This window comes from Mesoplodon bidens, assembly GCF_964165515.1.
Source record: "Mesoplodon bidens genome assembly, chromosome: 15".
NCBI lineage: Eukaryota > Metazoa > Chordata > Mammalia > Artiodactyla > Ziphiidae > Mesoplodon > Mesoplodon bidens.
Window position 1 is genome coordinate 83,875,074 of NC_138171.1, and position 15,344 is coordinate 83,890,417.

Below are 15,344 nucleotides of genomic sequence, written 5' to 3' on the forward strand. Positions count from 1 at the left end.
AAGGCATCACCATGATGAGGTGGAGTCAAAGTCAAGAGAAAGAAAAGACTGGAGTGATGATTAGGGCTGGAAGGAAAAACTTCAAGGAGGGGTTGAATATTTGAGTTCAGACTTAAAGAATGTGTCATCTGGACAAATAACCCACACCCCAATGAAACAAGACATTTAGAAAGTGTGGACCAAAGGGAGTTTATCCAGAGTTCCGGGAAACACTAGAAAATTAATATTTCCAGGTAACACAGGGCCAATATTGGGTAATCCTTAAAGGAGGAGGAATGTAAATTCCTTTTAGGAATCAACAGGGAATCGCTGTAGGCTTACCCTATGAGACTAGTGATAAGATGGATTAGAAAAGCAGATGAACACATCTTGCAAATCCAGTCAGAATGAAGGAGCGCCTACTGCTCCCACGGGAAACACTGAACCAAAGGACAGGGTGGACAATGCAGCATTAAACAGACAAAAACCCTCAAGACTTGAGACAGGAGGAGCCCTTTGAAGAAGTCGGGGAACAAACCACCAAAGGGCGAAGCAGATCCTTCAGAGGAATTTCTGGAGGGGGCGGGGGTGGGAGGATAAATGACCCACGACTCCGCACCTACTCCAACAGGACAGCATTCCAGGCCCTGGCCACAGAACAGTAAATAGGAGGCAAGATGAAAATGGGCATTTGGGGGAAGGGGGAGACACCGAACTCCAGCAGCACTCGTCTCAGGAATGACCAGCACCCGTGCTCATGACAGCAAAGGTGAACTGAGTTTACTGGTTTATGCACAGGACGGGGGTTTGACCTCTGACCTCAAGGAAGGAGAAGTGAGAAGTGAAACTGCGGACAGAAACAAGTCTGAGGCATTTCAAGGGAAAGAAGAAAAAAGGGAAGTAATGAGAATATGGAGAGTCACGAGTTATTCTCTAGTAAGACTATGAATGCCTGAAAGCAAAAAGAACCTACGATAAGAGGTTACTGAATATGCTGTAAGAACAAGAAGATCTGAGGTTTAAGAGGAAGAAGAAGTGAGTGGGTTTGGTTCTGGGTAGAAGCAAGCGTGGAGAAGCTCTACCAACATAAGCTTTTGTGGGGAAGGAGGAAGTCTTTGGGAGCGAGATCTGCGTAGCTAAAGCACACAAGCAACTCTCCTTGGTCACGTCTAAGGCTTGGCACCATTACACAATTCCAGGGAAAAACACTTCCGAGTTACCGACCTCCTCACTGCCTCACTCACACACCTGGGTAACTCTGAAGTAGGAATTCTCCTCCCACTATCCATGGCTCTTCTCCTTTCTCCAACTTGGTGATCACTTCCGGTTTGATAATGTGACACCCTGTTAACAGAAATGAGAGAGAACTTGAGCCTGGCTGCTGGGCTTCCAGATCTGTCGTCTAAGCGAAGGGCTGCCTTTCGAGCTACACAAGAGAAGTGGCCATCTGTGCTGTACCAAAATTAGAACCTACTTGGAGGCAAAGACCAAATGCCCTCCTGCCTGGTGCCCCAGATTACTCACATTTGTCCCATTCAATTCAAAGTTAAAGTCAGTAAGTTAGAGGGAACTCCTGTTTATCTCAGCAACTCAGAAAGCAGGCTCTGCTCACCCACGGAGACCAGGTGGCTGTAGTTCTCCAGCATCACATCCCTGTAGGTTGTCCTCTGCTCAGGGTCCAGCTGCTGCCACTCCTCCTGGGTGAAGTCCACGGCCACGTCCGTGAATGACACTGGCCCCTGCAATGGCACCGTGATGGGAACTGGGTGACGTGGAGAAGACGGGGACAAGAGCTCACCCAGCTCACCGGGGAAGTTAACACTGTATACCTCTTTTATGTTATGGATCTCGTGGGAGGAAAATAAATACGATACACTGCCATGAGTTCGTTCAGTGTGCAGCAAAGAAAGAAAATATTGTCTTACACTGTGAGCCAGGAGCAATCCTGGCTGTTGGGGGCCTACAAGAGCAGACAAAGCCCCTGCCCCCGAGGAGCACAGGCCTGAGGGCATGCGTGCAAACCCGGGATACACTGTGCCCCTTGGCTTTGCTTCCAGACTGTTAACAGTGTGGTCCTCCTCCTCTTACCTCCCCGGCCACTCCTTCTCAGTCTCGTTGGCTGGCTACACCTCTCCCCTGAGTCATCCTCAAGTTAGAGGGGCCTGGGGATCAATTATTTTCTTTTACACTTTGCTTTGATGGTGATCCCATCTGGCCTCATGGCTTTAATTACCATCTACATGTCAACATTTCCCAAATTTATATGACCAGCCCAGGCTTCTCTCCTAAACTCCGGACACACGTGTCCCGTTCCTGCCCTAAGCTTCTCCTACCGCTCACAGAAGGAGCCGAGCTGCAGTATTTGCCACACTTACCAAAGCAACAAGCAAGCCAGGCAACACATCCTAGTTCCGTATTTTACTATGAAGATAAGCCTGCAGCGGTCTGACCCTGACCTGCCAAACGAGCTGTCGGGGACAGCTTGGTTCAGGGGCCCCTAATTCCCAGCTGGGGACTTGGAATGCCTTCTTCCCACCAATACCTTCCAGGGGAGGAGCACACTCCTGACAAGGGACAAGAGCTCACAAAGGAACCAGAGATTGCCACACCCAGACGTTTTAGCGAGGATCTTTTGAATAAATTCACAAACACTCACACCAGTCATTACAAACTGTTTCCTTCTGTACAATCACCTCTGAAATAAAGATAATAATGGTACCTATCACATAATGATACAGACCAGTATCAAATGGGTTCATCCATGGAAAGAACTTAACATAGTTCTTTGGACATAACACGCTTCTCAGTGATACCTACTATTATTGTTGATAATCTAAAGTGTATCCCATTACTCTTTAAAGGAGGAGAGATATGAGCAGAAAACAGAGAAGTAAAAACTAAATGTAATGTGGCTGTTAAGTTTGTGCAATGGCCAAGAAAGGAATACAACACAGGACCAGCATGTTAAAAACAAAAAAGTTCAGGTGATTTCAAAAGAACGTGGAGGGAGGAATGGTGTGGAAGAGGTTAAGGAAAAGACCATGCCAAGCTCAGAGGCCGTTTAAGATGGCCACAAACTCCTGACATTGACTGAAAATCAAAGTTCTTTATGTGGAACAATCAAAGAGGCAGGATGGGTCCTGTTAGCAAGGTCCCCTGAGACACCAGGTCACCTGACCCCCAGCTCCAGATGCAGAGATGTCCGGGACCCAGGCTTTGCTGGCCTGGGAAGGCTGAGGGTGCCCAGCTGCTGACAGGACACAGGTGGGGGGGGTGAGGGGGGCCGGGGGGAAGAGCTGGTTGCCACCCAAGGCAGACGAGCGTCTGTGCAGAACTGCCTCGGCTCAGCCTCGAGAAGCCTGACTCAGAAATTGACAGCAAGTCTTCCAGAAGCTCTGTGCATCTTCCATTCAGGCGTCACTGGCCACACCTGTGGCTGCCCGGATGAAGACTGAGGGCCCACACGTTCACACACTGAAAGTTATTCCCAAATGCAAGAGAGTGCGGGATGAGACCATCAACTCCTCTAATCTTAATGCCTGAGTAGAATCACGCACACCTTATGCTACTTTCCGGTTCTGCATTTGTAATTTCACAAAATGTGTGATTTGTGGGGCTTTTCTAATTGCTTGTCATTTTGCCTGATGAGAAAAAAAACAGCACGATAAGAAAACATTATAGTTTTCACTGGTAATGGGCATAAAAATATATGCACTGTTGCTGCTTGAAAACAGCATTAATGTGAATGTTCCAGATGATTTTCTATTTGGTGATGGGTTAAGTGGCTTGCCCACGTTCACTTCTATGTAAAGGGAAGATTAGAAAATTGTACTCTTGTTTCATCTTAAAGTTTAAGAAAATGGATTTCAGGAAACCTGGTTAACAAATTAAGAAAGCAATCAGAACCGCAAATATTTAGGGATTTTAGGTTAGTTTCAAAACACAAGGGAACAACCCAGGATGTATGTGTCTTAAAATAGCACTTGGGGGCTTCCCGGTGGCGCAGTGGTTGAGAATCTGCCTGCCAATGCAGGGGACACGGGTTCGAGCCCTGGTCTGGGAAGATCCCACATGCCGCGGAGCAACTGGGCCCGTGAGGCACAACTACTGAGCCTGCGCATCTGGAGCCTGTGCTCCGCAACAAGAGAGGCCGTGACAGTGAGAGGCCCGCGCACCGCGATGAAGAGTGGCCCCCGCTTGCCACAACTAGAGAAAGCCCTCACACAGAAACGAAGACCCAACACAGCAATAAATAAATTAATTAAAAAAAAATAGCACTTGGTACAGTAAGATTCCACAGACAGCCTTGTCATCACAGAACTCAGAACTGGTTACACATTTCCCACAAGCCACTTTCTCAGCGTTAGGTTAACAGTGTCGGCTCACTGCCCTGCTTGGGGGCAGAGAGGACTGGTCTCCTTTCCTTTCTGAGATTCTTTTCATGAGTGGCTAGAAAGCTTAAGCAATGGAATTCCATTACAGAAAAGGAGTATTCCTCAGAGGACTGTAAATGACAAAACCCCAAGAGGACTTTAACAGCTGCGTCTGTGTGCCAGAGATCTCCCACGCGTGGCTGCAGCCCAAATGACACAGAACGGCAGGAACCCAAGGGCCACAGTCCTAGGACGCCACTCCCCAACCAAGAATCCTCTTGCTCGTCAGGGAAAAACAAAGGTGTTCTCAGACACACACAGCCTCCAGAGCCAGGAACTGAGCACCCCACCTGCCTGGCCTGTCCCAGGAGAGTGGCTGATGCAGTGCCCAGAACCAGAAAGGGGAACTGAGACCCAACAGAAAGGGAACCAGGAGACCGATGCATTCCTCCCCCCTCCCCCGCCTTCCCCCACAAAGAAGCTGCACCCCAGTACTGACCAAGGAGGGTGCTCTTCAACTAGAAATCTTATGAACAAAAATGTGCTGATTTTGAGAAACTTTTGAAGTGCATAGTATTCAAATTCTCACAGTAAAAAAAAGTAATGAATTACATAGCAATGCTGGAAAATACAGGAAAAAGACAAAAAACCTTGGAAAACAATGTTTACTAACATGACCCCAACTGGAAAAATATAGAAACATTTAAGACGCCTCTGAAAGCCCATAAAACAAGGAAAACAAAACAGAACAAAACAAAACAAAACAAGACAGTCCTGGGGCAGGAAGACAGTCAGTGGACATGAACAGGCCCTTCATATAAAAAAAATACACCAGTCTGAAAAGACCACAGACTGAAGGATTCCAACTATGTGACATTCTGGAAAGGCAAAAATACACAGACAGTAACAAGACCAGCAGCTGTCAGGGGCTTGGGGGCACTGGGCGGGTGAACAGGTGGCCCCCAGGGATGTTTCGGGCAGTGAAATGGTTCTGGGTGGCACTGCAGTGGTGGCTGAGAGTGAGCCTTAATATAAACTACAGACTCCAGGGGAGAACTAGGTGTCAATGCTGATCCATCACTGAGATGACGCGCCACACAGGCGAGAGATGTTCCCCAGGGAGGGAACCCAGAGGGACGGGGATAGGAAACAGCTGTCTGCTCCATTCTCCTGGAACCCTAAAACTGCTCTAAAAACTGTCTATCAATTAAAAAGAAGAAACAGCTTCTAAGCACGTGAAAATACTCTCAACCTCATTCACGATTCAGAAAAAACCCAAGGGAACGTCCATACTGCTTACCTGGGCCCAGGATGAGCGGGAACACGCTGTGGCCTCGCCCCTTCCTGTCGGGCATCGCGCTGGAGCCCAGAGTCCCCCTGACTTGACCCACCGCACCCCACCCCGCGTTTCATGCCGACCACCGTCTCTACACATGACATCTTTTGATCAGATGACTGACGGTCCCAATTACAAGGTTTCAGTTTCTCCACAGGATGAAACCAAAAGCAGCACAGAGGGGAGGCTCTTCAGTCAACCTCAGGGTCTGCCTGCATTCACGTCCCGCTGTTCCTGACGGGAGGCCCACATCCTAAGGAAGGAGGTCCTTACCAGCAACTCAGGAGCCTCATCCAGTCCACCTCACGCTGCTCTGAGAGCCTCGTTAACCTCTGCAGCTACCCAAGTCCTGGTCACTTGAGGGCCGTCACCCTTCCCCGAGTCACTGAGCCCTGAGCTCTGAAAATGCATTTATAACCAGGCTTTCGGACTTCCCTGGTGGCTCAGTGGTTAAGAATCCATCTGCCAATGGCGGGCACATGGGTTCGAACCCTGATCTGGGAATATCCTACATACTGTGGAGCAACTAAGCCCGTGAGCCACAACTACTGAGCCTGCGCTCTAGAGCCCACGAGGCACACCTACTGAGCCCGCCAGCCACAACTACGGAAGCCCGCATGCCGAGAAGGTGAGCTCCGCAATCAGAGAAGCCAACGCAATGAGAAGCCCACGCACCGACATGAAAAGGAGCCCCCGCTTGACGCAACTAGAGGAAAAAGCCCGCGCACAGCAACAAACACCCAACGCAGACAAAAATGAATTAATAAATAAATAAAAGTCAAAATAAATAAAGAAATAAAACTAGGCTCTGTTTTATCAGCACTCCGGATTTCCCTATGCATCGACGGGCAGGATTTTATTCCTCTCCTGTAATTACGTCTGTGAAGTGCCTTCCCTGAGGAGAAGAGAAGCTCCTGGAAGCACAGGACTGCTTCTTAAGATCACATGCAGAACCTGAAAACATTTGATGTTTATGTCTAAGAAAAAAGACACAACACTAGATGGTGTGAATGGTCTCCAAGCCAAGAGCGAGGCAAGCAGGACACTTCCTCTGGGGACCCTTCCATCAGCAGAGCAGAAAATGTCCATTGGGCCCCAGAGCTCTGCCCTCTCCTCAAACCCCCAACCTCACCCTCACCCTCAGCTGAGGAGCTGCTTCCCTGAGAACAGAGAAGCCATCGGAGGGCTTGCCCACCTGCAACCCAGCTCTGCCATCCCCTCCCCACTCCAGGACCCCGGGCAGCAGCTCTCCCCTCCCCCACACGCATCTACTGGATCATTCCCAGTTATTTCTCCCATCACAACACAACACAACACAACATAACACAACACAACACAACATCCTCCCCGGACCTCAGCTCCTACCCCCGCTACTGTCCAATTTCTCTTTTCCCCGTCACAGCAAAACGTCTTGAAAAAGTTGGGAACAGAACAAACCCAGTTCTCCCGCTCCTCTCTCCTAAGCCTCTCCGATCAGGGTTTTACCCCACAGATCCATCCAAACGCATCATCAGCGAGGTACGACCTCCCCCCAGTGCTGGGCTCGATGGTTAATGGCTCCATAGAACGGCAACCTCCTTTATCCAGTCACCCAGGGAACCTCTAAAGTGCTTCCCACATGCAGACAAAACGCTGTGATTCATATTTTGGGAGAAATACTCAGCGTGAAGAATACACTTGAGCTGCTGGAGGAAACGGAGCAGCACAGAAAAAAAGTTTCTGTAACTACAGAAACGAAAAGATAAGCTATTTTAATGGTAGCAAGTATGGGATGGAGGAGAACGAATAAAAACCATTTAGAAGACGACATTAACAAGCCTAATACGACAACGTGGTAACAGAGGATGGAGAAGGACTTTAGAATGAACCCATTTTTCTGGGTAGGGTGACAGGCTGGATGATGCAACGATAAGCCGCCAGCGACAAAACAAGAAGGCAAGGGGGCGGGGGAGCTGTAAACAATCATTCTTGGATCTACTGGATCTAGTAATCTGAGGTGCCCTCTGGACAGACTCCATAGAGATGCTGGCGAGTGGCTGGACAGAGGCATCTGTCTGGTCCAGGTGGGAAAACTGACAGAGCTGCAGGGGAAAAGCGCCAGAGGGTGAGATCAGACGGGGTGGAGAGTCATGGACCAAGGGTGAAAAGACAACACACACAGAGGGCGGAAGACAGAGTCAGTCAGGAAGACAGCAAGGAGAGACCTGTCACAGAAACCCACAGAGCAGACTCTGCGGATGGCAAGGCGACAGTGGTCTGAGGTGACGACTGGCAAATCTCCACTGGTTTGTATGCTGGATGCCAGGTCACCTCAACCGGATCAGGTTCCGGGGAGGGGCAGAACCAAGACCGCAGGCTGCACGCTACAGTTCAGCTGGGAAACCAGGAATCTTTGCCAGAGACCTCACTGCACGGTGTGTAACGCGACCCTGTTAGATTGTAAGAGACACAGAGGGAAATTTACTGGAAGGGTGACAAGGCTGTTCTTCCAGATGATCCTCATTGCATCCCTCGACTGAGCACTGAAAACAATGTACCTATGTGACAACGGTGTTCTACTGAACAGACAACTTATATGCACTGAGTGCTCCCTGGACAGCACGCTCTCGGCTTACAGGAAGCACAAGGAAGGCACCAATGTCAACACGTTAGGGGCTGTCGCTCAGGAAGGCTCGCGGCCTACAGCGGGATCCTCGAGGAAACCTTTAACGCCCGAGAACAAAAGTGCTTCGGCAGGACGATGTAAGTCAGCAAGGGAGGGTGTTTTGCCACAAATGTCAGGAACACGAGGCTTGTACTTTGGCTATAAGAGGAACGTGGGATCTACACATAGAACTTGCCAGAAACACTTGGTACTGACCTCCTCCTCTACGCTTTGTCTAACCACATCTTTTACTTACTCCTACTTTCCCATTTTAAAGTTTGAACTATTCGCCTCCCAAGGTGTTATCACAAAAGAACAGCAGCAGGTAAATATGTAAACAGCAAAACTCACCAGAGGCCGATTCATTTTCCGCTGCTCTTGGAACAACGTGCAGGACTGTGACAGTGGAGGCGGACCTGGAGAAGGAAAACGCAGGCAGTGAAGCTACGACTGAAGCGCCTCGGGGTGCACGAGCACCCGCCCCGCGCTCCACAAGAGACACCTGTGGGAGACCCGCCCTTTCACCTTCAGAAGGGCCTGTTAGAATAAGGAGGGAGCGACCACCCTCAGGTCTGTAACTCCCACGTGACTGTGGTACCTGAAGGGATACTTTTGTTTTCAGTAGCGAGTGTACATTGAATCCTATTAAAATAAACCTCCGTCATTAAATACGAAATTTAAAAATGCTTACAGTTTATCTGTTCTAAGCCTGTTAACAACTTAGATCAGAAAATCCACAGGACACCCAGAATAAAGGGACACACTCAGGTGCGTTTCAGTCTTTCAGTTATTTGTACAAACTTTACAAACTTAAGTGCGACGCTCAAAAAACTCTTTTATTAAAACTGACTTTAAGTGGACAGAACACCTGCCCTAGGAGTTTGAAGTCCTGTGAGCGACCCCACGTGCACACCCGGTGAGGATCTAGGACAAGTTACCTCCCTTCTCAGGCCCAATCGCTTCCTTCCTCAACCAAGGCAGCAGGACAGAAGCCCTGCAGACTCATCCTGCACCAAGTACACTGTGCGACTCCACAGGGCACAACCCAGGGGGGCAGCGGACGCTTACATTAGACAACCAAGGTGCTGACGCGCCTTGAGACACACGTGCGAGATGCCGAGACGGCGACAGGAGGGGGAGGAGGAGGAGGATTGGGGTTGGGACGGAGGGGAGGACGCGGCACGTCCCGGCCGAGCCTGTGGCCCCTGTTCCCCCAGGACACCCGCAGCTCACAAGTCCCAGGGGAGCCCCATCCGGAGCAGCCGGCCCTATCCTCCAGCCCGGCCCCTCCACCTCCGGGAAGCGGTCAAACCCTCCCGGTGGCTCTACCGCGGGGCCCGGGGCGGGCTACCCCAAGCCCCGCTCTCCAAGGGCCGCAGGGTCCACGACCGCCTGCAGACGCAACACCTACCCCGTCGCGACTCGCTGACCGGACCCGGACTCCCGAGGATCCGGTCCGGGGGCTGCTCCTCAGGCGCGCTCCTCTTTCGTGATCCCTCCGCTCCGCCTCCCGAGACCACTGGGCCAGAGGAGCCGGCTCTGGGCCTACGGTACAAGCTCCCTTCAGGCCCACGTCCCTCCCAGGACCTCGCTTTGCCGCGCGCTGCAGACGGTCGGGCACTGCACCGCCGCCGGCCGCTCGGCCACTCCGGCCCAAACGCGGGCTCCGCGGCTCGAGCTCGGGGGTCACAGTTCCAGCCTCCGCCCGGCCCGCGAAAATCCTCGCGCGCACAGCCCGTTTTTGCTGGCTGCCGCCTAGGCCGGACTGCGTCCAGCCCCGCAGGCCCCGAAATGCCCGCCCGCAAGAGGCCGAGACGGGAGAACGACTGCCAGCGACGACCTGGGGACGCACAGGAAGCGAGCGCGGCGCGGCGACGGTGCGCGTGCGCCAACACGCACAAACCGTGAGGCGCACCTGCGCAGGAGGACGCCGGAAGTCCGCCTGACAAAGCCCGCCCTGAGAGCAGGACAAGTACCAGGACTCTATTTCCCAGAAGTCTCCGCGCCGTCAAGTTAATCAGCGACTTCAGTATCTCCATGTCATCTGGCGGTGAAGAGCTGCTGTGCTGCGAGGGTGGGCCGCCTGGACCAGGGGCTCAATTGCCCATTTGTCTTCACTCGTGTTAGGGATCAAGGAAAGGTGTGGCCTCAAGTGGGGGCTGTGTGATGGCCTCCAGGGTCCCTGGTCCTTTCCCTGCTCTGAGACATTTCGGGTTACATCTGAGATTCCCCCACCATCAGGACAGGGGAAGGAGTGTATCATGTTCGCTTAACTGAAACGCTACAACTTTCATTCAAATCCTACGATACAATAAATGCCCAGCCATGATACAAACTAATATTACCCACGGAAGGAAAAGAAAATAGAAATTGTAGCTGTTTAGATTACACAACCAACGCATTCAAAACTGTACGAAAATCAGAAGGTACACACAAACCGAAAACAGAAAACAGATACCTGGGATCTTACCTCTTAAACAGGATACTGTTTATGTTAGGTAAAAATATCATTTTTCAAAAATGGAATCATAAGGGTAATGATTTATCACATTTTGGGGGTGAAATAATATAACTGTTCTTGGCCAACTGTTCCTTAAGGGGTGCTAGGGGAAAGGTTAAAAATAAAATCTCCAGGGACTTCCCTGGCGGTCCAGTGGGGAAGACTCCTAGGTTCCACTGCAGGGGGCACGTGTTTGATTCCTCGTTTGGGAACTAAGACCGCGCATGCTGTGAAGCGCAGTCTCATTAATTAATTAAGTAATTAACATAAAAATAAAAATAAAATCTCCCGCCAACCGAGAAAGTCCTCTCCACAAATGTAGAGATAAAGAAAACCGTTTTACTGTTGAATAACCATTAAACCGGACTGTGTTGTGCACCAAAGGCGAACCACTAATATTTGTGCAAATGAAATCAATCTCATCTTTTTTTTTTATAGCTCAGCAGATAAAATCTGTTGCATACATGTTCTCAAGATAAACGGGAACTTGTTTCATGTGAAAACACCTGACAACACCAGAAAAATGGCATACATTCTTCCAGAGTACATCCTAAATTCACCTGGTAATCTCGGTGGCTGTCCATGCTAGTTAATACCCTTTATCCAAAGGAGAAAGACAACTTCTCCTATCTCTAGGACAAGCAGGTACTTACAGCTCAGAGCAAAGTGCCTAACACCTAGCCTAAACTCGCCTGGTGACAGAGAGATAAAGAAGATAGCTCTCAGGTCCTTAACAAAAACATTCCTGGGTCGTACTGCTGGCAAGAGAGTGATTTAGCTTTTGAAAAGATTTAGATACTTACGAAAAGGACAGAGGAAGTATTTATATTACAAGCGTCTTGAGGAAATCCTCTAAAAACGGAAATAAGAAGTGATGATTCATCCAAATGAATAAGCACATAACCCATTCCTGGTTTCCCCAGCTGAACTGCCACATTAAATTAATCCTGCACAACATGGGTGCTTCTCCAAAACTGCTCTTGGAAGTGGCTGCTTAGAGCCAGGAATGGTCTTTTCCGCTTCTTGCTGCCCTTGACTGTGGCCTCTGCCTGAATTCTCACCGATGAAATGCTGCTTGTGTGGGGATGACAGCGACCACGCCTCCTCTGAGCCTGAGCCTGGCAAACATCCAGGGCCCATTTCTCACATTTTCCATTTTCACCACGTAAAGACGTCAGATACACTGAGTACCTTGCTTGGAAGCACCTTGGATGGGCAGTGCGCCCATCAGCCCCCCACCAGGCCTCCAGTTCTCACCTCACCCACGTGCACTGACCGGGTCTCAGCAGAAGACTGGGGCGACCTGTGAACCCCAGCTGCTGTGCCCACCTCAACACCTCACTCTACCCCTTCAGCCCAGAGACATGCTGGGCTCCCCAGCCCCCTGCCCTGTACTTTGCCCTGGACACTCTCTGCAAGTATTTCTATTACAAGTTGTCTTGAGGAAATGATCTAAAAAAGGGAATAATAAGTACAGAGTCATCCCTATGAATAGGATGTCCAGCAGTGAGCTGATGTCTCTCACGACTCACCCCTCTCTCCAAAAGGCGAAAAGCCGTCATTTCATACATTTCCCCCTTTTCAAAGTTGTTGAAGCTAGGAGGGTAAACCTGGACCCTGCGATTTCACCTTGACCAGAAGCAGCAATGGCCACCTTTTAGTTTGGTTTCATTAAGATCTCTTCATATATATGGATATTTACAATATAAAGCTTTCTCTTTTTGTACCTACATTTCTATAAAATACAGATAATTTCCCTACTTTGTCAGTTATCTATTTTTATTGAAGCATAGTTGGTTTACAATGTTTCAGGTGTACAGCAAAGTGATTCGGTTACATGTATTTATGTAAGAATATACGTATTCTTTTTCAGGTTCTTTTCCATTATGGGTTATTACAAGATATTGAACATAGTTCCTTGTGCTATACAGTAGGTCCCTATTGTTTATCTATTTTACATATACAAGTGTGTATCTGTCAAATCCTGTTTTCTTTATGTTTTGAACTTAATTTTTTACTCTCACATTCTCTTATACAGTTAATATTTTGTGTTCAAATCTTTCACTTACACTTCATACTTTTCATCTGCTTTGACACTGTACTTAAAGAAGCCTTTCTTTCCCATCCTGCACTTCGTAAGTAGTTACCTGTGTTTTCTCCTGTTTATTTTTGGTCTCTTAACATACCAATTTTATCAAGATAACTGGCACCCATCTTCAGGATCTGTAAAATCATTTTCCTCTTACAGTCTCTCAACCATTTTTTTCAACACTAACACATCTACCACAACCAGGAAACGCAACGTTTAAGAAGAAAACTCAAGTTTCTCATCTAACAGAAAAAGACAGTCTCTTCTTTGAAACTCAGCGACATGTCTTAATTTAAAGGCAGGGGAGGGACTTCCCTGGTGATCCAGGGGTAAAGAATCTGCCTTCTAATACAGGGGACGCGGGTTCAAAGCCTAGGAACCCTGGTCCGGGAGCTAAGATCCCACACGCCACAGGGCAATTAAGCCCGTGTTCCGCAACTAAGACACGATGCAGCCTAATAGAAATAAATATTTTTTTTTACAAATAAAAATAAAAAAAATAAAGGCTGGGGAAGCAGGAAAGTGACCGCCTCATGTGAATTCCTTCTTATTCAAAATACAGGTCATAGCAGTTTGCTTGGGCTGCGTCACAAAGTACGACAGACTGGCGGGCTTAAGCAACACAGAGGCTCTGTCCGACATTTACGCAGGCTGGAAGTCTGAGATCAAGGTGTCAGCAGGGTTGGTCCCCTCTGAGGGCTGTACGGGAGGATGTGCTCCAGGCTTCCTGGTGGAGAGGGCGGTTTCCTCACAAGCACATGCACTATGTATGTAGCAGGTAGGTGCCTGGGCTGAACTCCGATCCCAGGGCTGCTCATCCGCAGCAGCACCAGGCCGCTGGAGGGCTTGTCACGGACCCGTTGGCAGGAGGACTGCAGGCTGACACAGACGTCTGCTCAGCTGTGGACCCATGGCCCGGCCACAGCCCTGCCAGAGGCTGCCTGGTTGAAATCCAGGTCACGGTTCACCTCCCTCCTGCTTATTGCATTCAACGATGCCTTGAAGACCCCCTACTGCACCAGCCTGGGTGGCACATCCCACCCAGTCATTTCCACATCAGAAGCATGTCCATTGAGAAGGTTAAAATTAGGCCGTGGCTCAGTGCTGTGGAATTAGAATCTGTGAGGCTGGGTCCAGGCATCTGTGTTGGAATATTTTCTCCACGGGACTCTCATGCCCAGAGGACTGTATTGACAAAGCCCTTCTGCTTCACCCTACTGATATTTCTGCACTAGAGCTACAGCCGTTGTTGTATTAAACTGCATCCGCAGGAGGAAGAGAGAGGAGGAGAGGTGACAGTTCTGCTGATCTCCAAACACGCTGTTACGGAACCACACTTGGGTCCACTCGCCCGCACGCACTAAAGCCCATCGACGGACACGGGTCACGTGAAGGAAAGTGCCGCGTTTACGGCAGGGCAACAAGCAAGGGGTCCAGGTATCTAGGGCTCAGAAGGCCCCCACTCCCCCGTGGCCTTCAGGGAAAGGTGTTTACAGATGGGGTGAGGCTGTTGGTGGGAATGTACACTGGGGCTGCCGCTATGCAGAACAGTGTGGAGGCTCCTCAAAACACTAAAGCTAGAGCTACCGCAGGACCCAGCAATCCCACTCCTGGGCATGTACCCAGAGAAAACCATAATTCAAGAAGACACATGCACCCCAATATGTATAGCAGTACGATTGACAATAGGCAAGACATGGAAGCAACTTAAATGTCCATCGACAGAGGAATGGATAAGGAAGATGTGGTACATATATGCGATGGAATACTACTCAGCCATAAAAAGAATGAGATAATGCCATTTGCAGCAACACGGATGGACCTAGAGATTATCATACTAAGTGAAGGAAGTCAGACAGATAAAGACAAATTCCATATATGATATCACTTCTAGGTGGAATCTAAAACAATGATACCAATGAACTTCTTTACAAAACAGAAACAGACTCACAGACATAGAAAACAAACTTATGGTTACCAAAGGGAAACGGTGGGGGAGAGGGATAGATCAGGAGGTTGGGGCTAACATATGCACACCACTATATATAAAACAGGTAATCAACAAGGACCTCCTGTAGAGCACAGGGATCTCTACTCAATATTCTCTATTAACCTAGGGAGTTCCCTGGTGGCCCAGAGGTTAGCATTCTTGGCTTTCACGGCCGTGGCCCGGGTTCAATCCCTGGTCAGCAAACTGAGATCCTACAAGCCACACAGCGCGACGAAAAAAGAAAAACAAAATTCGGTAATAACCTAAATGGGAAAACAATCTGAAAAAGAATAGATATCTGTATACATATAACTGAATCATTTGCTGTATACCGGAAACTAACACAACATTGTAAATCAACTATACTCCCAATGTAAAATTTAAAAAATGTTTAAAGTGAATTACAAAAGAGGGGCGTGAGGGAGGGCAGGTT

At 49.1% G+C, this 15,344-nt stretch overlaps 1 protein-coding gene across 2 annotated transcripts in view; it reads right to left on the bottom strand.

Moving 5' to 3' along the window:
* The window catches only part of ZNF12 (zinc finger protein 12), a 39,244-nt gene extending 28,799 nt beyond the window's left edge, over window positions 1–10,445 (bottom strand). Inside the window, exons 1-4 of one of the 2 annotated variants that reach the window (XM_081257719.1) lie at window positions 10,248–10,445; window positions 8,684–8,748; window positions 1,592–1,718; window positions 1,228–1,323 (exon numbers count right to left, since the gene is read on the bottom strand). In XM_081257719.1, the coding sequence (XP_081113845.1) occupies window positions 1,228–1,323; window positions 1,592–1,718; window positions 8,684–8,748; window positions 10,248–10,371 (412 nt within the window). In that variant the 5' untranslated portion in view covers window positions 10,372–10,445. The remainder of the gene's footprint in view (window positions 1–1,227; window positions 1,324–1,591; window positions 1,719–8,683; window positions 8,749–10,247) is intronic. The other variant, XM_081257718.1, reaches the window with a different exon arrangement.
* Between the last annotated feature and the right edge of the window lie 4,899 nt (window positions 10,446–15,344).